This window comes from Penicillium atrosanguineum (assembly GCF_028827265.1).
Source record: "Penicillium atrosanguineum strain IBT 20685 chromosome Unknown utg000006l_segment0_segment0, whole genome shotgun sequence".
NCBI lineage: Eukaryota > Fungi > Ascomycota > Eurotiomycetes > Eurotiales > Aspergillaceae > Penicillium > Penicillium atrosanguineum.
Genome location: NW_026623138.1, coordinates 1,396,433 through 1,417,673, shown reverse-complemented (window position 1 = coordinate 1,417,673; position 21,241 = coordinate 1,396,433). Strand labels below are relative to the sequence as shown.

The following is a 21,241-nucleotide window of genomic DNA, read 5'->3' as shown; positions in this document are numbered from 1 at the left end:
CCTGTACGAGCTCAACGTCGAGAAGACGCGTGTACACTGTACCAAAGAAATCTGGATTGAAAAAAAAAAAAAAAAAAAAAGGCATTCGAAACTAGCTCCAACTTTAGATTAAAAAGCACTATCAAATGCCGAGGGTATCATATTCATATAATGACATGACCAAATATGAAAAAAACACATTGGATCTAATCAGTTTCGCGAGTCACTCGGACGCAAGTCTACAGTTTCACATTCCAATCCGTCGGCTTCATAAACATGTCCGGGTCTTAGGGCCCCAGTATAAATATTTTGTTCAGCATGTGGATGGAACAGGCCCGTCTGCGTGCAGTTGAGTACTGTCTTCAGACCAGGAGGGTCCGTCAGCCGGAAAACGCCCCAGTCGGGGTCTTTGCTCGGTGCGCACACAATGGCGATACTCTCAGGAAGCATGACCTGGTAGCCGCTGTGAGTATGTAAGTCACGCGAACTCATGAAGCAGGTCTGCGTCGGGTGTGTGTGGATCCATCCAAGCATGATCAGATCCTCTGAATCACAATAATCGAAAAGGGCAGATTCGTTGGTCGTCTCACAGGTATCAGATGTGGAGATCTGCTCGGGGATCACGAGTCGAGAGATGAAAAGAGCATTTGAGACGAGGGTACCACAGAGAATACCACATGTCTCAAGATTGCGACGGGTATTAGGGCCGGCAAGAGACAGGAAGCGCGAGCGGAGATTGGCTGGAAGAAAGACAGAGCGCAGGGGAGTGCCATTTTCCAGATATGCAGAGGGTTTAAAGGTGTAACTAGATGGGTCGAGATCGGATCGCGTAGAAGTTGTGTCTTCAGAAGGGCGTAATTTCTCGGGAGGTGGCGGGCCAGGTGATACCTTGGACGGACGTGGCGGAAGATCTAGAGCCTCTGAGCCGTTGATAAAACTAGCTCTGCTAGGTGCAATATGCTCTTTGGGTGGAAGAACCGGAGGCGGTTGCCTCTCGGCATTTTTATCCCAAATGGCGATCTGGCCGGGAGAAACATTGGGCTCCAGGGCTTTTGACCGTGGCACGGTTGGGTACTTGTAGGCCGAGGTGACTGACGCGACACCCGAGGGCAATTGACGCGCAGTGGGCTGCTGGGCAGGTTGCTTGTGCTCAATGTTGAGTCGGATATCTTGAATTCGTTGGCTCAAGTCACGATCGCCTGTCCGATTATCTGCTTTCAATGCAGTCTCCCAGTTGCCCCAGACACCGGCAGCGCGTCGGCCTTCATCGCTCTGAGATTGCCGAAGAGTCGCTCTGCGGGTGAGCTCTGATTGTGCCAATCGAACGGCAAGGTCCCGATTCTCTCCAGCTTCTAATGGCTCCACCACGCCAGTCAGGGCAGCATCCGCAGGCCGCTTCTGTTGTTCCGGTAGAATGACAGATTCCGAGACCTTTCGCGACTGGCGTTCGCGCATCAACTGAGTATAACGTTCATATCGTTTATTAATCCGCGGCTTCAAAACCTCCAATTTGACAAGATTCTTCGCGACTTCTTTCTCCGCTGCAACGAGCGTTTTCCGGTTCTCGTCCTTTGCAGCGTCCGGATGGTTCGTCAGGCGTACCAGAATAAGTTGGGCATGTCGGAAGAGCAGGAGGTATGCTTGCTCATCACGTCCTTCGCGTTCGTAAATTTGGGCCTAGAATTGCAAGAGGCGTCAGCTTCTCAACACCGGCACAAAGGAAGTGCAGCATACTGACCTCGCGGATGAGGGTGGCGGCGGTTCTCAACCAATATCGTAGCGGGACGCTCTCGTTGTACTCGTAGTCCTGGGCGGTTTTTGTAATGCTCTCCACGCTTTGCGGAGGGCTTCCACCGGTGGCAACCGCCGGGATGTTGGAAGCCATATCGTGTGTCGTTTTGTCAAAGGGAAGGTGCAGAGAAGTGGGATGTTCCAGATCAAGACCCCTCACCCGCAGCGGGTCCGAAGGGGCATGTTTGGCGCAGATTAGGCAATAGAATAGGAGCTGGAGCAGAGACCAGATAGTATCAGCGTCGAGGCTGCCGCATCCAGGCGGTCAGGTTTCGAGGTGGATTGAAAGGAAATCGGTGCCTGGCGGGATGAAATGCGGAACCCGCAAGGTCCAAGGTCGACTCCGCCTCGGAGTTCGCAGAGATGCACGCTTCAGTTTTCCACTCAACTACAATTCAACGCTGAGCCACCCACGATGCCCGTGCTGCTCAGAGGCCAATCAATCTGCCCTTTATAACATCCCCGACTGCACTCGCATTGCCTATTGCTGTGCGACTCCAACATGTCAGCGAAAAAATGGGCGATCGCAACTCGCTTCGCCAAGCTCTCGAACGAGCTCAAGACGAATGTGTACAACGACCTCGGGATACAGAAGCTTGCCAAAGCAGAAATTATCAATGAAGAACTTACCAGTGAGTCGCAGCTATTGGAACCAAGCCTAAAGATCTAGACGCTGATTGAACAACTGCGCAGACGACATTTTGAAGCGGCTATCACCGTACCTCCAGCAAAACACCCCAGTCGACATCCTCGATCTATGGCCTTCCTCGGGAGTTTTCTCCTCTCAAGTCAACAAATATCTCAAACCTCGTCGCCATTTACTCGTTGAACCGAACAAGAAAAATTACGGAAAAAGCCTGAAGCGGCTTGTCAAGGGCGGAGGAGGGTACGAGATGGTCTCCCTGGATCCCTATTCATTATATGATTGGAGCGAGGTGTTCGCCAAACATCTACCCGAACAGGGGCCTCCAAATACAGAAGGCCAAGTGTTGCCCAGAAACGACACACTGCTTGTCTTGGCCAACATACCTGAGCAGCGCAGCATAAGAGACCATTTTACACCGTCGCGATGGTGGAGCGTAATGATGGAGAGTTGTTTGAACCAGAGAGGAGTGCATATGTATGGCAGTGTTAGAATACTGGCCTCACTTCCGGGTAACAGCAAATGCAGCGTTCTCCCGCGCACCGTCATAGACCGCAGACGGACATCCATGTTGACGGAGACCGTGGCACAGCACGCGTTTGAAGTGGCTAGCACCTACGAGAACGAAACCTGGCAGAGCTTAAAGCACTGGGATAATCTCGTGCTCAACAGGGAGCGAGTCGCTGAGCGAACCGCTGCAAACAACATCATCACCCCAGCTGGTCGGGAGATACCTCCACTCGAATTGGCACCAAAGAGTCCCCGACCAGGAAAGCTCTCGCAGATGTACATGCTTCGACCACGCGTGGAATGGCATGACACTGTGATGGACCGTATTGCCAAGGAGTCGAGCACGAACAAGGTCGTCAGACGGGATGCACAAGTCGCTTTATACTCTCTGAACCTCGACAATAAACAGGCGTGGTGGTGCCACCACGTCGCAAAAATCGAACTCGAAGAGGACGAAGCTAGTCGGAGTTTGGCACGCATAGCTGCCGACACCAGCAAGTATCCGGAAGAGCTCGAGAGGGCTGATAAACGATCTGCGGGAATGCGGGATACTGTTGAGAAATTGCTCCAAGGCACCCATCACCGCGTGATGAGGGGTCATGACCGCGTAGCAGACGATGGCCGTGTCTTGAATGACGCCGGCTCTTTCGACAACTCTATGCTCATCCACGACCGGCGGCCATTCGAAGCGCTGCGTATTCACCCGGATGACCAGTTCCCTCGTCTGCCGCGAACCATTGTCTACTTTGAAGCAGATCCCAACCCCCCTGTGGTACAGAAACTCAGTCAGCTCTCAGACGAGAAGCGCGTCGAGCTGGTCGAGCTCTTCGACACCCTCTCGTCGATTTCCAGCACTCGCGACCAACTGAATTTGGCTGAGCTTTACAACTTCATCTTCCCCTTACGAACAGCCAACGAAATCGTCAAGGAGTTCCCAATCCTCGCCAAGTACGCCATGAAGCGATTAAAGCCAGGTTACGGCACCATGCCGCTGCCGGACCCTACATTGGATCCGAACGATTGTTTCCAAGAGAACATCGACTACGATCTCTCTTATGCACGGATAAGGAGGCTGCCAGTCTCTCTTATCTGGGACATTCTTCTCCAGTATCAAAACAGCGGGCCGGATGTTTCTCCGATGCAATTCAATCGACTGCTCGGAGGTACTCTGACCGGGGCCGTGACCGGGGGTTCATCGGGGCATGCCCTCAAACTGCGCTAATCCCCGGATTGTACAATACCAACACCCCCAATACCACGTGTACATATACACTACTGCATATAATTATAGACCCGACATAGACAATAACTCCTATCTACCACCTACACTAGCGAGTGGCCCTAGCCCACGTACCCCACGCCCCGCTCGGTGGCTTTTAGGTCACGCCGAATACTACTGTTTCAACGGTCTGTCGCATGCCCCGCCGAACTGAGAGTAAGCGAGCCCCTCCAAAGAGCCATTCCACGAGGGTCACACTGTAAATAAAGGGAAATGGCCTTACTCGGACCCCATCGATGACCCGAGACGCGTCCCAGTCGCATCTCTTGACACATACAAACAAAGGATTGAAATCCATTGAAATGTACCCTAGGGTACAGACCCACACCTGCAGTAGCGCAATGCACCCAGGCGTCATCTCCCGAGTTCCCGTCTCTTTAAAAAGCAGGAAGCAAGATAAAGGAAAACCCTGAACTATAATGCTGATAACCCCTAATTGAGCATGGGTCGATACCAACAAAACAGGAACGGATTTTGGCGCGGACTGATAGTCAAGGGTTAAACCCCCCACGGGGCCGATGGATTGGTCGGCGGCGTATTGCTCATTTTAGGAGTCATCCTAGTCGTCACGAGATTCCTTATCCTTTGGACGTGAGTCCCCTGCTCCTTGCTCAGACGCATTTCATATTATTCATAATATTATTAGTTTAGTTTCGGCATTAGGTGCATTGGTATTGCTCGAGACGTGTAACAGGCGTTTAGAGACGCATGCGGAGCCGTGCAAACGCATCCGTCGCGAAACAATTGAGTATACTTCTGACTGCGAGGCTGAGCCCCAGCAAATGGAGCAAAAGATCGGGGAGAAACGGCTAAAAAAAAATCATCAAATCATGATGTTAGCATTATGGTGTTCAGTTAGAGGAAATGAACTGGTGGACCCGAGCGCGAACCAGGGCTCCATACGGGCTCCATCCGGTAATTTCCCACAGCCTTTTCATGTTCCAATCCACGGTTACCGTCGTATCTACAGTCGATCAGTCTACTGTCAGTGTCATTTCCCGCTCTGGCCGAGACCGGCCATCGGCCCCCGTGGGTTTTTCTTTTCTTTTCTTTTTTTTTGCCCTTTGTTAGTCCGTCGTGGCTACGATGCGCCCGGATCTTTGTTTCCTATTCTTTTTTCTTGTTTGTTACCTTCGGCTCTTCGATCGCACTCAACATGAAGTATAAGCTGTACTTCGAATCCGACTAATCAAGTCGTGAACTCGTCACTCGTGTCGTTGCCCTTTTTGCCACTGCGTCATACTTCCCAGTGACCCAGTGAATTGAGGCTAGCTACAGAGGACTATTTGCCGGTGGCGTCCATATCTTTGATTACCTGCGCCTTTCGGCCTCTGGGCCCTGGTCAGGCTGCCTTTTGCCTATCGCCTTTTGCCTTTGCTTTTTTTATTATTATTGCTCTTCAGGACAATTCCTGCAAATACGACATGACTCCCCCAAAGACACCGACATCGACACCTCCAATGCAATTGTCACTTAACACCGGTGGCGATGAGCTATCACTACGGGCACACCTCACCCCGCCAGTGACCCCAATAGGCAAGCCTAGCGGTCACGATTCCTTAGATCAATTGGAAGGTGGCGCAGACGCATCAATAGTCAAACAGACTATAACCAAGCCGCTGCGCTTCATCGACGATCTAAAGATCTGCCGCGACGCAGATGACATACCCATCGAGTTCGGCCGTGGCGTCCTCAGCATCGTCTACAAAGCAACCTCAGCGCCACCTGCACCGCCTATTGGCGCCGACACTCCTCCCACCTCACCAGCATTCAGCAGCCGTGTCCTCGCCGCCAAGATACCCCTCCGCCGCGATGCGCGCGCAGCTCTCCAAGCCGAAGCCCTAACCTTAACCCGCCTGAACCGAACCCCAGGCCATGATGACCACGTCATTAAATTCTTCGGTGTAGAGGCCGCAACTGAAGCCCTAGTTATGGCGGCAGTTCCGCTCGATTTGTCGACATATGTCGAAGACCAGGCTGATCTGCGCAAAAATAACTTCTCAACAGCGACCATGTTCGAGCCTGTTATGGGAATGGACTCGTTTTCCGATCTGGCGCGGAAGTTGATTGGGGGCTTGGCTTGGCTTCATAATGAGGCTGGGCTAGTTCACGGAGATGTCAAACCGTTGAATATCCTACTCCGGCCCATCGCGTCAGATGATTGTGCCCATGCCGATGCGGACACGGGTGCTTTCCCGTATTACCCGCTTTATGCGGACTTTTCGTCGGCGTTGGATATTCCTTCCGACCAGGAAGATATCAACAGCAAGATTACTGACATGTACGCTGTCACGGTTCCATTCACAGCGCCAGAGATTCTCAAGTCTTTGATCTCCGGCAATGTCGCATTATCGCCCGCATCGGATGTCTTTTCTCTCGCTGCGACGTTGATTGCCTGCGCGACGGGGGATATGCTCCTGTATCCAGGTGACCGGAGACGGCGCCAGCTGATGGCGTGCGATGGACACCAGATTCTCGAATTCACGAGGAACGGCGCGAATGGAGCTCGCGTTTCGCGTAACGGACTTGTTGAGAAGCTGGTTAAGCCCGCTGTTGTCAAGGATCCGTCACAGCGGATATCCGCGCAGGATTGGGTTGCTTTTGCTGCTGCTTGAGCTTGATCTTGAGCTCTTGATCTTGAGCTCTTGATCTTGAGCTCTTGATCTCCGCCATTTCTATTTCTATTTCTTAATATTTCTTTGTCGCATTCGCATCGCATTTGTCGGGATACAGGGTGCATCATGGGGAGCATTCGGGTTCATACGCTTAATTCATGTCAAACTATACCCAGTTAATTAGAAAGATCTGTACGAGAGAAATGAAAGGTGTACTAACTCAATTGTGATATTGACGCTACATCATTGCATTGTCCAAAATCCCATTTTCAAATTGTATGTCCAAGCGTGCCAACTAGGGCATGTAGGGAATACCCGTCCTCACTTTTCAAACCTTTCAAGTCCTCAAGGTCAAGATCTTAAGAACTAGCCTCAACAAATTTCTTCAAATCATTCGCCCACAAATCAAAGTTATGTCTCAGCTTCCCCCCATACATCCACTTCACTGCATAAACCACCCACCCAACCTGACACTCCCAATTCCTTACCTCCGTCCTACCCTCCACTTCCTTAATCTCATGAACCCTCTCCGCATTCAAAAGCGAACGCGCCATAGTCCCCGGCGCATCGAAATCAGAAGCCCAAACAATTCTTCCAGGACCATTCTCTTCGACATTCGGCTCCACAAACTCCGTAACAACAAGATTGACATCTGTTGCAGCTTGGGGCTTGCTCGAGGTAGGATCCATACGGACGTGGAAGATCATTCGCGTCCCCTTCTGCAGAGTTGGAGAGAGCGGTGAATCAGAGGATTCAGAGCCGGGGTGCGAGAGGATGGTTACACGCGGCACGAAGGAGTTCCAGTCGGGCCATGTTGAGGTGTTTGTAAGGGCGGACCAGACCTTGGAAGAAGGTGCGGAGATGGTGGTTGAGCTGCCGAGTTGGAGGGTGGCGGAGGTGGCTGGGATGGTTGGAGTTGAGCGAGTTGAGTTGGTTGGGTCTGTGAGGGAGGCCATAGTGGATGTGTAGATGTAGATGTAGATGTGTTGTTTGAGGGAACCTTGGAAGCTGGGGTGATGACGGAGGCTTGTTGCGCTCCGTCCGATAAGCATGTTATCAGGCCTCGGCTGGTACCGGGGTATCACCAGTCATGGTAGGACCCCATCAAAGACCACCAATGGCCCGAAACGCGTCACAGCCGCATATCTTGACACATACAATGAAACGATTGACACCCATCGATGTGTACAGAGCCGCTCGAACTCAGTTTCACCACCTTATTCTTTTCCATTTCCCCCAAACTCTTCTGTTATACACGCTAGTCTACATTAAAGAATGGTTGAGCGAAACCAGGAATGTGAGATGAAAGGTGGCCAGATAGCCTAGGCCCCTGCCGCCTACGCCATGTGTATTGTTTGCAATGAAACGATTCTAGACGAGGCATAGCACATACAGCCTTCAGTGCTTATTTTACTAGGTAAAGGTAGGTTTATAATCAACCTTCTCGTGCGGATTTGAAGATATCTAGCAGTTCAGTTAGTCCTCCGTTCAGTCTCAGCGTCATCTTCATCTGAGAGAGACTGGATATCTCGGCTATGGAGTTATCGTGAAAACATTCAATGTTGCGGCTACAGCCACGTGACAAGCTCTTTTCGATCATGCATGGCAATTGGTTTTCCACCAATAATGGTCTCATCCCTAGACGCTGAAATATAAATCCATCCACTCGAAGCTATGGGCCCCCACGATTCTCCGCATTGTGGGGAAGGAAACGCTCGATTCATCCGGGGTTACGCCGATCTCACATACATTGCCGAGAACCTTGGAAACACATAGTCTGTGCATACACGATATAAAAGGATAATGTTTTCCAGCAATCATGTAGTAGATCTCCAGGCTCAGAGCTTTCACGATGCTAATTCACACAACAGCTTTCATTACACTATTGTCTTTTGTGCTCGGTGCTCCCAGCACTAGACGCTCGGACAGTCGTATCCACCGCTGTGTGATTCCATCTTCCAATAGCACAGCCGATGATTCTAAATCCATTGCCGAAGCCTTCGCACGATGCTCCTCCGATGCGGTTGTTATTTTCCAGGAAGGCGTTGATTACAATGTCTTCCAGCCCATCAGCGCAAAAAACCTGAGCAACGTTGAAATTCAGATGAAAGGAAACCTTCATCTGCCTCAAAGCATCGCAACAGTCCAGAAAATTGTCAACGGCACTGGCGGGGCCCTATACTCGAATGGACAGTACTGGTTTACCCTCTCCGGCCCTGGCATTGACTACATTGGCTCATCAGACGTCAACAATGGCTGGATCAACTCTTACGGACAGGCGTGGTGGGATGCAAACCCAGTGAATGGCACTGGAATCGACGACCGACCCCATCTGATGAGCTTCGACACTACGCACGGATCATTGAAATATTTCAAATCTCGGAAGCCCATTGCATGGAATGTGCAACTGAAGGGAAATGACATTGAGGTCAGCCACGCGTTCATCGATGCCGAGTCAACAGGCTCTTTCCCGTTCAACACAGATGGCTTCGATGTGACTGGAACCAATGTCCGAATTACCGATAGTATGATTTACAATGGTGACGATGCGATTGCTGTGCAGTCAGGATCACACAATATAGTCTTTAAGAGGAACACAATCGGCTACCAAAGCCACGGCATGAGTATCGGCTCTCTTGGTGAAGACCAGTCGGAGTACGCCAATGTCTCGAACATTCACTTCGAAGATGTCACAGTCATTGACGCGGTCTATGCCTCACGTTTCAAGTCGTGGATGGGTGGCCAGGGTATCGCCAAAAATATTACCTGGAAGAGCATTCGTGTTTACAATGTCACTTTCCCCATCTTTGTCACTCAGAGCTATTCCAATCAGGGTTCCTCTCAAACTCAGCTTGGTAGCGGAGTAACCACTGGACGGACAAACAATGCCTCTGTCGTGATGGAGGACTTTGTCTGGTCTGACTTTACGGGCACTGTCAACACCTGGAGGCCTGGTGATGGTTCGTGTGTCTCCGACCCATGCTGGTACGATGATGGCTTGCCCAATCTCAAACATACGGAGGTCGTCATCATCGAATGCAACACGGAGTCCTCTTGCAAGAACTTCCAACTGCGCAATATTGAGGTCATTCCCCAGAACATGCAATCGCCCACCGTGATTTGTATGAACGCAACTGCCCAACTGAATCCACAACTGGGTTTCGACTGTCGCAATGGCACCTTCTCTCCGCTCTCTGAATAGACAATGGGATTGCACTTTCCCTCTCACCATCTTTCATCACCTTGTTGTTTGTCCTTCCCTTTCGTGTATACCCTTTCCTCTTCTTCCTCTTCCCATCTATCTGCCTTCAACTTGTCCTCCGTGACATCCTCTCATTTTGGAAGCTTACAGACTTTCTTACACTTACTGTCACTTATACGTTCACTTTCACTTTCTTACGACCATACCCATTACTGTCTCTCTTTTTCGCATCATGCCGGAATATCCCCCCTATTATGACCTCCCTCGCCCGCGTCCTCGATTTTGCATCTTTCGCCCAGGAGGCCAAATCGCACCCTTGATTGCCCTCGATGAACTGCCTTCGTGGTTCCAAGTGTACTGCAACCTTGGCGTCGACATGATCATGGGGCTGCAGCCTGCTACGCTTACTTACATTCCCCGCGACGGTGAATACGATGTTATCTGCCACAATTGTACTCCCGGTGTCAACTTGAACCATACAAGCAGATCCGAGCGAGATGACGATTCCCCGAAATCGATCGCCGCGCAATCCAAGCCCTGCACGGGTGGTTTTATCCCACCGATTGCAGATGCACTTCTACCGGGCGTTGGGATCAAAGTTCCACTTGCGGATCCTTTCCCGTTGATGAGACAGCCGCTTCGCGATCCGTCTATGCAGAGCCCATTTGGTGGGTTCTACACATACAATCTAGCTACTCTCAACGCAAATATTCTGGGGGCATCAGCCGCATTCACAAAGTCACTCGTCCTGCCCACCCAATCGTCATCTGCGTCGGAGCCATTACCAGGAATATCCCCAGACTCTTCCAAGAGTTCCCAGCCAGATGTAAAAGCAAGTGTCACTGCCTCGCTCGCGAATATCGCCCGCCGTGCTTCGATCGGAAAACTGGAGAAAGAACATCACAATGGACCACCGGCGCCGATAGACCCATTTGTAAAGTCGCCAGCGGAGCTTGAAGCAATTGCGGATGCTATCGCTGCATCCATCTGCGGGCAGTCTCCAGCTGAGAGTCTTGCCTCGGAGGTTTCTCTTACTGCTGCTGTTGAGTTCCTTAAGAAAAGGAAGGGAATCACATCCCCTTTCCGGGGTACAAGCCTGCATCGGAAGAAGAGCTTGAAAACTGAAAAAGACTTCAAGACTCATCTATCCATTGGGAAAGTTCACAAGGCTCAAATTGCTGCTGGCAAACGACGCGTCAAAGGTCGCCGTCGCCGTACTGCAAGGGCGAAGAGGCGCAAGCCCAAATCTTCTGGAAACATTACCCCCGCACGGGGTAAACAGGAACAAGTCAACTCGGATACGAAGCGACGTGACAGGCGGGAAAAATTGCAACGGCGACAGTGCGAGTCAAATTCTCACGGTCATTACCACAATATGACCTGGATTCCTCATGGGCGGTCCGGCGTTGCCCATCGTTGATATGAGATTACTGCTTCTAAAGTATATACGTCTGCTTCATGGAGCCTTCCCATGTTTTGTCTTTTTTTCCCATGGCGTTCGTTGAATGTTTGTCTGTGATTCAATGCTTGTCTTTTGATGTCTCGAGCTCGATTTCGGGTCCTGCGGCTGTTATGCCCAATGCCTTTTGCCGTTCTTAAATTAGTTGCCACTCCTTCAATAGCTAGATCTTTCACTATCAGTTGATCAACATTCTTTCAAATCTTCCGGGGTTCACCGTGCATGCACGCAGTCGGAGATGTTCCCGAGGTATATCTCCCCACTAGCGCCGATCGGGCGACTCATGTACTCCTCGCACCCTTATCTCTCATCGCTCTCGACCGTTCCGCGACCATCAGCATCGAGATGTCATGACTGGTATCAAGAAACCGCGCGGTATTCGGCATGATCGAGACTGTCAGAGTTGTCGATCCAAAAGTATTAAGTGCGATCTCAATCGTCCGCGGTGTCGAGCATGTCTACAAAGTGGAGTGGCGTGTCACTACCCGCAGAGAGTAGTATGGGTGGGCGAGAAGGAGAGTACCGCAGCAAAGACCTCATCAGATATCCCTTCCAGTCCAATTTCAAAGACAACTGCCGAATCAACATGTGTCTTGCCTCCAAGCGCGACAACAAAAGATGTTCCGCATCCCCAGCCAAGCGCCATCCCTATAAACCTCTACGGCTTCATCGAAATGCTCTCCCACTATTACCAAGAAATCAAGTCAAGCAGCTCAGACCTCCCAAACGAAGCAATCCAACTCATCTCCCGCACAATCAACTTCGCGCGCTCTCGACTGGAAGGGAACGACAACAAACAATCCATCCAATCCCACCTCGTGGCCCTCTCAAACCTCAGCAAAATAATAGCCACTGGTCACCCCATCGCCCTATTCGGAATTGCAACATTCGCTATCTTCGAAGTCTGCTGTGGCTCCTTTGGGAAATGGACCCGCCATCTGCAAGGCGCACGGTCACTTCTCGATATGCACTGTCGGAATAAATCCGAGCTCGACAATCTCACACAGCGCATACCTGGTCTTGGCGATGTTTTGGCTTATCTGGTATGGTTCGATGTCACTGGTGCTCTTGTGAGAGATAGTGGCTTGATGTTTGACGATTGGCATCGTGAGATTCTTACTCCGGTGTTCTTTGAGTCGGTCGGGTGTCCAGATGATACCTTCAGGCTGTTTGTGAGGCTTGCAAAAGGGGAATTCGGTAATGGCCTAGATCTGTGCTCCCTGGCTATGGATCAAATCCTGGCCCTTGACTCGGACTCGAGTGATCGCGGTCTGGCTGTGACTGTCTACCGTGGCGCGGGGTCGATAGTCGCATATAGCCAGGCGGGGGAGAAGCATGATAACAGGTCGACAATATATTCTAACACAATCTCATCCATGGTAGATCGGGTCTGTGGTACTATTTCACGTTTGCCGACCACATCGAGGTACTACGTCCATCTAGCAACGCCGGCATTTCTAACAGGAATGAACGCATGCACACCAGCACAGTGCGAGATTATACGAGGATACTGGCGAAACTGCCAGTCCTGTGAGTTTCCGAGATACCCGGATGGAGAGGAGCAGTGCGAGCGGAGGTGGAAAGAGCTCCATTTGCAAGGTTAGATAGCCTTCAGATAGCCTTCCCAATGGGGAAGGCTATCTTACCCCGCACTTGGAGCTCTTCTTATCTACACCCCTGCAATCTTGATTTTGGTACCTTTCTATCTTTCTATATTTATACCCAAATAATTCATCCTCCTTGAGACACTCCCACCTCATCTAAAGATTCAATCTTATCATGACTGCGGCCCCAACATACCAAGATCTCGCAGCCAAGAAGCGCGCCGAACAGCTAGCTCTTATCCCTCCGGAATGGCGCTTTGCCGAGATACCCTCCGTTGAATCTACACCAGATGCACTCCCATATATCCGCAAATGCCTGACCTCCGCAGAGCTAGCCCTGACAGAAGAAACCGACATCACCGTTCTCCTCCGAAAATTATCATCCGGCGAATTATCCTCCCTAGAATTGACACGCGCCTTCGCAAAACGCACATCCCTAGCCCACCAACTTACAACATGTTGCACAGAGATCCTCTTCGAAGAAGCCTTCGCAACAGCCGCAAAGATGGATGAGCATCTCAATAAAACAGGCAAAACCCTCGGTCCACTCCACGGCCTCCCGGTCTCAGTCAAAGATCTATTCTCCGTCAAAGGCGTCGATACTTCAATCGGTACCAATACATCCATCCAGAACGCAAAGTCATAACTAATAAATAAACTAGGATGGGTTGGTCTAACCAATAACCCTGCCGCAGCCGATAAATCCGTCGCCCGAACCCTCCGCCGCCTCGGCGCCGTTCTATACGCCAAAACCAACCTCCCTCAATCAATGATGATGTCCGACTCCTATAACCATGTCTTCGGCCAATGTGTCAATCCATTCAATCGCAATTTAATCTCTGGCGGCAGTTCCGGCGGCGAGGGATCGCTCGTCGCGGCGCGAGGTAGTGCGCTGGGCATCGGGACTGATCTGGGTGGCTCGATTCGCATTCCTGCTAGTCTATGTGGACTTTATGGATTGTCGCCTAGTCCTGGAAGACACCCTTATGAGCGGGGAAAGTGAGTGTCTCCCTTATTCGTCCTTCCTTTGCCTGTCTTCCATGTCTGCATTTGTTGGGAGTAGACGCGCTGATTATAGCACAGTCCCGGCCAGGATATCGTGAGGTCTGTCGCTGGACCGATGAGCTGTAGTCTGGCGACTATTGAGCGGTATATGGAGGCTTTGCCCTCTGCAGCATCTTGGGAGTTCGATCAGCATATCGCGCCCGTGCCGTGGCGGAAGAGCTTGGCATCTCTAAGGCCGAAGAGGTTGAAGATTGCGTTTTTGGTTGATGATGGGGTGGTTAAGGTTCAGCCTCCTGTTGAACGGGCGGTTCAGGAGGTTGTTGATGCGTTGAGAGCGGTTGGGCATGAAGGTATGTTGTGCGATTCCGGGTTCGTGGTCTGACTATGTTAACTTGCCAATAGTTTTCGAGTGGGACGCTTCTTCTCATGAGTATGCGTATGAGCTTTGGGAAAAGGCTATTTTGTCTGATGGGGGCGAGGGGGCTAAGAAAAAGATTGAGATGACGGGTGAGCCGTTAATTGAGGGCATGTTGGTCGGGACGGAGAAGGATATTTTGACAACTTCTGAGACTCATCAAGTAAGAAGACCTGTCGCTCCTCGATCATTTGAAACAATCTAACACTTCATAGCTCAACGCCGATAAGTACTTGTATGAGACAGAGTACCTTCACCGCTGGGCTTCTTCCGGTATCGACGCCATCATCATGCCGAATTCCCCCTGGGTTGGATACAAGCCCTGGACTTGGGTTAAGTCAAATGCATATGTCGGGTATACCAGTATCTGGAACTTGCTTGGCTATGCTGCCCTGACTGTGCCTGCTACCTCTGTCTCGAAAGAGAAGGATTTGCCGAGCAAAAAGTGGCAGGAATATATGCCGCGGAATGCAGGCGACAAGTTCAATAAAGAGCAGTGTAAGTCTTTCATTATTTTTGGTCATAATCGGAGTGCTGATCATGCTACAGACGATGTTGAACTGGTAGATGGCATGCCGGTTGGCGTGCAGGTTGTCGGTGGGCGATTTGGAGAGGAGAAATGTGTTGCCGTCGCGAAGGCGATTGAACAGGCTATGAGGTGGAAGAACGGGGCCACTTCCAGCCTTTAAGAGGATTCTGTGAAGGGTATTTCTGCGCTCAATGCCTGCCATTCACCAACTTAGATTTTGTCGACTATATCTACAAATATCCAGTGGTTTTCAATGTACATCGAATGTGTGAGTATAATGATAGTATATGGACACCTTAGTAGATGCAAAGCCCGTGAATGTCTCTAACATTTTCTTGCCTAGCTACTCACACGTAGCATGAGCTTATTTTGATTTGAGGATCGAAGTCTTCGGGCACTATTCAACGGATTGATTTAGATATTTATGTTCCGATATAAGCAAAACAAGAAGTTGCGACCGTTAAAAATACACATTGTTATTTCTTACTGCCTCGGGTATAGATATCTCTGCTTCAAGGCGGAGCTAAGTCTTCATTCTATTATAAGGGATTGAAGTAGAGTCCTATATCAAGCCAAGATTCGTAGAACCTTTAATAAAGATGTATAATACAATGGATGAAACTGTTCTCTATATATACAATGTGCCACCGTAACCTGGCCCGGGCTGTGGTAGATAATTTGTACGACGATATTTACTCTCGAGTAGCTCAATCACCTCATAATCTCCCTCAAAAACGATAAACAGGCTATCAACCCTTTTTGAGAGGATCCAAAGTCAGTCATCGATATGCCCAAGATGTTCATCCTCATTTTGAGCACGCTCGGCAACTTCAGCGTACCACGTTGTTTTCGCTGATTCGGCTTGATACGCGCTCCAGAACCAGACTGATGTGAACTAGCCTGATTTGGATCTTTCTCGTACTTTCTATCTCCAGGGCCATAGGCAATACCATGGCTGTATGCCGGAGAGGCTTTAGCGTGGCTGATTGGCAGTCCGGGATTATCGTAGACATATGTTGTTCTGGTAGAAACGGTCGTCAGCGGTGGAACATTAAAAAGGGAAGCAGGAGAAAAAATGAAAGACGGCCATACTGCATAAGATTATGATAAGTCCATTCAAATGAGCGTCTGTCACTCTCGCGATCTGGGACATGGAAAGTCATAATCTTTAAATCCGAGGGAAATCCCAGCTTCTGGGGTCCAGGAATCTGAGCGTGGGATAGGTCTTGAATGACGCCTTTGCATGCAGTTTCAAATTTTTGAACAAGCTGGTGGAATTGCTCTTGAGTCTAGACTGGTGCAGACTTTATGTCGTCGAATTCTGTCTTTATCGTCAATAAATTTGTCAGGCTTAAACACGCGATACGTACCGACTAGTAAAAAGACTCCAGTAGAATCCTTATAATCAGTGCCCCAGTGGACCGGAGGACAATCTCCTAGCTTCCACATGGCAGCTCGGAGGTCTGCGAATACACCCATGAAGTAGTCACTTCTTTGCTTAATACAGAAAGAAATCATTTCCATTGTAAATCTTGGCGTTCGATCGGGCAACCTAGGTATATGATACTGATTGATAGATCCCATGGTACTAGCAGGACTGGGAACTTTACGTTTACCCCCATCGGTCAGTGTCGCTTTTAATGATTTCAATTGCACATGACTCTCTAGCATTACTCCTATCATGCTCGATACCTTGCGCGATTATCTGGTCGAAAAGCCCACCATGTGCCTTGACAAATAGCTATTAGTTAGGAACGGACGCTGCAAGGTGGCTGCAATTTAGATATTTGACTGTCTTTCGAAAGAAATCTTCTACAGAATGTAATCCTACTCTATTTTCGTCGTCAACTTGTATATGCAATTTGGAAGCTGCCTGAATCTCCTAAGATGTGAGGTCTAGTGTCTGTTTCGCATCATCTGAGCAAAGTCCTCGCAAGCAGAACGGCGTTGCCGAGCGATGCTGAAGAAGCGGTCCTCCGGCCCAACGCACCCGACATAGACCTCATCATCACCACTGGCTAGTCCCTGCCAGGCTTTTTCCGTGAATTCTCCCAGGGGCATTCCCATTTGGCGGCCCTTTTCGGCTCCCATGTAGTCATGGAGCTCCGCTATAAATGCTTATTAGCATCTTATAATTCGTCGCTGTATATTTGGTAAAGGAAATGGGCAATAAAAATGACTTACTTTGAACAGCCGGAGGAAAGACTTCAATCACATTGACATTGGACTTGGCCTCTCGCAATTGAACTCGGAGACACATGGCGAATGTGTTCAAAGCCGCCTTGGATGCGCAATAACCGGGCATGATAAACGCGGGTACAATCGCGAGATTAGATTCCGTACTTTTGTGCCCTATTAGCTTTGTGTCCAAAATAAACATATTAGGGAGCGCCTCACAAGACCAGACTTGTCGGTGTTGCCTTCCCTGATAGAAATGGGAGAAAGGCTGTGGCCAGAGTCACAGCAGCGGTGTAGTTGACATGCATTATCTGATGATAAGCAGCCAGGTCAATGGTCTGCGGGGACGAAAAATCGCTCTGAAGCTGGAAGCCAGCATTTATGAAGACGCAGTCGATATCGGGGAACTGGCTGGCTACCCTGTTTCATAATACCGCTGGGTTAGAAAGAGGAAAGGCAAATCAAGAGTGAAAGGCAAGTCACTTACTCCGCCACAAATTGAGGAATGGCATCAAGATTGCTGATGTCAAAGACCTTGCCATGGGCTTTTTCGCTGCCACTTTCCTGCACCCACGCGTCCAAGCGTTCCTTGCGGCGGCCCACAGCAGTCACTTGAATGTTTTGTTCAAGCATTTTATTCGCCATGGCATATCCAATGCCAGAGGTGGCTCCGATAAGGAGAACATGCTTGTAGGGAAAAGTCATCGCGGCGTGGAGATGTGGTCTTCACTGTAATCACGGGTAGTTTTGAAGCTGACAATTCAATTGGGAGTGGGAGCTTTAAATACAAATAATTACAGATCATCTAGAATTTGAAACGGCAATTGCCACTTTCCGAAATTAGTTTACAACTAAGACTAGTGGGTAAGAGATACGCAAGGTGATTCGCAAATCCTGAATATCGGAGCACACCTGAGCTAACATTTAAATTCTTGTTGGTGGGGCCTTGGAACTGCTAGAGTCACGTATATCGGAGTTAACAAATGGGATGGATAATTACACCCTTGGAACTGTATTTTGTATCTTATACTTTATAGAGAAACCACAGAAAGGAAAGGTTATGCCAATGATCGACACACGTCGAATAACTTGTGGTATCTCGGTTTCTTCTAATTATTTTCTCAATAGAAATTACCGGGGCACCATGATGTAACGCCTAGCATTCTGATAATTCCATTGCTAAACTAGGTTTGAGATTTGTTGACATCAAGAATTTTCTGACGTAGAAATTCTTTTACAGTTGTTGGTGTCCGCCCAATCAGCCACCCCAGCACGTTCGGGTTGCCTTTGATGCCATAAATATTGTAGTAAAGTAGCAGTCGATGGATTGTATCGCGCGTACCTGGTGGAACGCCGCCGTACTTTCCAGCCAGCATGTTTTGAAACTGGTCTGCGGATTCGAAGAATTCCTTTTTATGATCTGAATGGGCTTGTCGATTTCCTCGCTCAGCATTGCAATCAGGTCGGCATAGGAGGTTGGTGCAGTGGAACAAGCCGTGTACTCAGCCAGATAATGCTTCTCTCTCTCGTTGATTATGTGCGCAAATGCTTCCGCCAGATCCTGTAGTATGGTAAAGGAGAATTTTACCTGCGGATCAAAGCTGGCAGGAAAGACAGGGTCTTCTGATTGAAGCAACTTCTCCACAGGAAATTGATCTAGAATATGACTCGGCTGAAGAATGGTATAGTCAAGCCCAGATTCAATCAGGTATTCTTCCACATAACGCTTGCAATCATGATTCATCAACTTGCGAATTTGTGGGTGGAGAACGGAGGAGTAAATGAAGTGCTTTAGAGTACCATGTTGGAACTCGTGTCGCGCGGCATCTATCATGGTATAGCCGATTTCAGTTTCATGGCAGTGGACAGATGGTCCAATATAAAGCACGGTTGTGACTCCAGACAATAAGCGCCGCGCATCTTCGCTGCGGGACATATCAGCTCGCACAACTGTCGCATTGGGCCACTTTGTCTTCAGAGACTCTTCGGAAGACACAGTGTTCACGACGAGCCGTAAGTGCTTCCATTGATTATAGAGGAGAGGGATCAACTGAGAGCATTGCTTGCCACTCGCACAAGTGAGAAGAAGAATGTCGGTCTCGAAATCAACTGACATTTTGATGACGCGAGTGACTAGCGGGAAAAAGACTTAAGGGAAAATTCAACGACCTCGTCATATATATTAAGTATTCTCGTTTTATCTGTAACCGGAGTTAAGTTATGTAACATACCAGGCCATTTCATTATCCAGTTGTTATTCGTCGTTGATGTCACTAGCTTGACGCCAAGACCTTCAGATGTCGGCTCATCGGGCCTTTGAACGCCGACTTTCCGATCGCGGTGAAATAAAGATCTTACGAAACGCAAAATTAGCCCTCGCATGCAAAGAGGTGTTCATTGACATCGTCAATTTTAGCACGTTTATCAAGAAATTTGATGCTGGAGGTTGGATTAGTTTCTTGACAGAATTCTTCAGACTCTTTATGCTAGCTACCGTGATAGATTTTTGGTCAACTAAATTTCAGCCTCGCGGGGAAAAGAGGTCCGTCCGCCGATAGAAGACCGGGGCTAGGTAGTATCTTGTGATCCTTACTTGATATAAATTATCCACTAATAGCCGGACTTTAAACATCTTCATTCCGTGTTGCTTATCTCCGGGTGCAATTGGAATGACGTTTTGGTAAGCTTAACATACAGCACGGAAACCTGCAAGCACTCACCATTTCTCCATCACAGACTTCTCTTATTGTTTTTCTTTCCGCATACAACTTCGAAGAAAATCTTAAGTTCGGAATATATTCAATAACAGTTAATTCAGCTGTAAGTGTACTTCTGATCGGCTAAGAAGGGCCTTTTCTAAAGACATACAGACAATCTGCCACCATGATGGATCTGATCATCTACCATTGGTACGACCTTGGTATCATATCTGGTATCATCATGATCAGATACTATCGTGCCAATTATCGAACTCTTCAGACATCTCAAAAACTTCTGATAGCCAATTTCCTCGCCCTAATTTTCCATCAATTCGAAGAGTACCGATTCCCAGGAGGATTTCCCGCTATTATGAACATCGCTGTGCAGTCAAGCGATGCTCCTGATCGATACCCTCTTAATGCCTATTCTGGGATGATCACTAATGTCATCGCGACCTATGGTCTATATCTCCCTGTGATCTTCTTCCCGGACGTCGTCTGGCTCGGCCTTACATCTGTCCTATTTGGATTTGCACAAGTGTGGATCCACGGCATAATGATCAACATAAAACTTGGCAGTATCTACAACCCTGGACTTACAGCTGTGGTTCTAGGGTTTGTTCCAATTGGACTCAAGTATATCCGACATATGCAAGAAATTGGCATGCTGACAACCCGAGATTGGATCTTTGCAACCCTTGGGGCGGTAGCATTTGGTTATGGCCTTCTCATAAAGAGTACTTTTGGCTGGTTACCTGATTACGAAACATTGTATCCTTTCACGCAAGCTGAGATGCAACGATGGGGCGCCAGGCTTGCAGGAATGGTTTAGAAGGCATCAGGTGACAAGAGACGATTGATTTTAGATCGGATTCTACTGTGAAGACTGGAGTGTAAGCTGTTTGTTTTCGACATTGGTCATTGAGCGGAGCGAGTAAGAAAACATGGGAGCGATGGTGGCTGTATGAAATCATTGGCATTGTAGTCTTATTGTAGCCAATAGATGCGGGTTCCCACATTCAAGGTTGTTCTACATGTTACAAAGCAGCTTCATATAGATTTTGCCTTTTTAAGGCAACGCTGACAGCGCAAAAGTATCATTAACCTCAAAAGACCCACTTCTACACCGTCTACAACATCTAAACCCACACTCCCAAGGACCCAGGAAGGCGTAGTGGATATGCTCTGTAGGTGGATATCGCTCTATCCTTGAAACTGTATTAGAAGTAAAGAAACCGAATAATGCAGTCATATTCCGAATAGTTGTTCTGCCTCCGTGTGTGTCCATGTAGGAGAGAAGAATGCAGGTAGCCCAAGGCATGTAAGACACCCC

The 21,241-nt window shown here is 49.1% G+C and overlaps 11 protein-coding genes across 11 annotated transcripts; 7 read left to right on the top strand and 4 right to left on the bottom strand.

Annotated features, from left to right (window-relative positions):
* Nucleotides 1-189: 189 nt before the first annotated feature.
* N7443_007662 (putative endosome-associated ubiquitin isopeptidase (AmsH)) lies at nt 190-1,864 on the bottom strand (the record flags this gene model as incomplete). The annotated part of the gene is made up of 2 exons (XM_056887718.1): nt 190-1,656; nt 1,718-1,864. The coding sequence occupies 2 exons, from the start codon at nt 1,862-1,864 to the stop codon at nt 190-192; spliced, it is 1,614 nt and encodes a 537-aa protein (XP_056739409.1).
* Nucleotides 1,865-2,272: 408 nt separating this feature from the next.
* Nucleotides 2,273-4,145, top strand: N7443_007661 (uncharacterized protein; the record flags this gene model as incomplete). Its single annotated transcript, XM_056887717.1, has 2 exons — nt 2,273-2,402; nt 2,464-4,145. 2 exons carry the CDS (start codon nt 2,273-2,275, stop codon nt 4,143-4,145), a joined length of 1,812 nt encoding a protein of 603 aa, XP_056739408.1.
* A 1,481-nt stretch (nt 4,146-5,626) lies between these two features.
* N7443_007660 (protein kinase domain-containing protein) lies at nt 5,627-6,817 on the top strand (the record flags this gene model as incomplete). Its single annotated transcript, XM_056887716.1, has 1 exon — nt 5,627-6,817. The coding sequence occupies one exon, from the start codon at nt 5,627-5,629 to the stop codon at nt 6,815-6,817; it is 1,191 nt and encodes a 396-aa protein (XP_056739407.1).
* Nucleotides 6,818-7,176: 359 nt separating this feature from the next.
* On the bottom strand, nt 7,177-7,773 carry N7443_007659 (SRPBCC domain-containing protein; the record flags this gene model as incomplete). Its single annotated transcript, XM_056887715.1, has 1 exon — nt 7,177-7,773. One exon carries the CDS (start codon nt 7,771-7,773, stop codon nt 7,177-7,179), a length of 597 nt encoding a protein of 198 aa, XP_056739406.1.
* An 896-nt stretch (nt 7,774-8,669) lies between these two features.
* Nucleotides 8,670-10,019, top strand: pgxC (putative extracellular exo-polygalacturonase; the record flags this gene model as incomplete). The annotated part of the gene is made up of 1 exon (XM_056887714.1): nt 8,670-10,019. The coding sequence occupies one exon, from the start codon at nt 8,670-8,672 to the stop codon at nt 10,017-10,019; it is 1,350 nt and encodes a 449-aa protein (XP_056739405.1).
* A 232-nt stretch (nt 10,020-10,251) lies between these two features.
* Nucleotides 10,252-11,439, top strand: N7443_007657 (uncharacterized protein; the record flags this gene model as incomplete). Its single annotated transcript, XM_056887713.1, has 1 exon — nt 10,252-11,439. The coding sequence occupies one exon, from the start codon at nt 10,252-10,254 to the stop codon at nt 11,437-11,439; it is 1,188 nt and encodes a 395-aa protein (XP_056739404.1).
* Nucleotides 11,440-12,152: 713 nt separating this feature from the next.
* N7443_007656 (Nucleotide-binding alpha-beta plait) lies at nt 12,153-13,082 on the top strand (the record flags this gene model as incomplete). Its single annotated transcript, XM_056887712.1, has 1 exon — nt 12,153-13,082. One exon carries the CDS (start codon nt 12,153-12,155, stop codon nt 13,080-13,082), a length of 930 nt encoding a protein of 309 aa, XP_056739403.1.
* A 175-nt stretch (nt 13,083-13,257) lies between these two features.
* Nucleotides 13,258-15,191, top strand: N7443_007655 (uncharacterized protein; the record flags this gene model as incomplete). The annotated part of the gene is made up of 5 exons (XM_056887711.1): nt 13,258-13,693; nt 13,745-14,081; nt 14,166-14,437; nt 14,490-14,665; nt 14,718-15,191. The coding sequence occupies 5 exons, from the start codon at nt 13,258-13,260 to the stop codon at nt 15,189-15,191; spliced, it is 1,695 nt and encodes a 564-aa protein (XP_056739402.1).
* Nucleotides 15,192-16,927: 1,736 nt separating this feature from the next.
* On the bottom strand, nt 16,928-17,914 carry N7443_007654 (oxidoreductase, short-chain dehydrogenase/reductase family; the record flags this gene model as incomplete). Its single annotated transcript, XM_056887710.1, has 4 exons — nt 16,928-17,139; nt 17,216-17,373; nt 17,429-17,629; nt 17,697-17,914. 4 exons carry the CDS (start codon nt 17,912-17,914, stop codon nt 16,928-16,930), a joined length of 789 nt encoding a protein of 262 aa, XP_056739401.1.
* Nucleotides 17,915-18,393: 479 nt separating this feature from the next.
* N7443_007653 (uncharacterized protein) lies at nt 18,394-19,325 on the bottom strand (the record flags this gene model as incomplete). Its single annotated transcript, XM_056887709.1, has 2 exons — nt 18,394-18,551; nt 18,572-19,325. 2 exons carry the CDS (start codon nt 19,323-19,325, stop codon nt 18,394-18,396), a joined length of 912 nt encoding a protein of 303 aa, XP_056739400.1.
* A 767-nt stretch (nt 19,326-20,092) lies between these two features.
* On the top strand, nt 20,093-20,740 carry N7443_007652 (HXXEE domain-containing protein; the record flags this gene model as incomplete). Its single annotated transcript, XM_056887708.1, has 1 exon — nt 20,093-20,740. The coding sequence occupies one exon, from the start codon at nt 20,093-20,095 to the stop codon at nt 20,738-20,740; it is 648 nt and encodes a 215-aa protein (XP_056739399.1).
* Between the last annotated feature and the right edge of the window lie 501 nt (nt 20,741-21,241).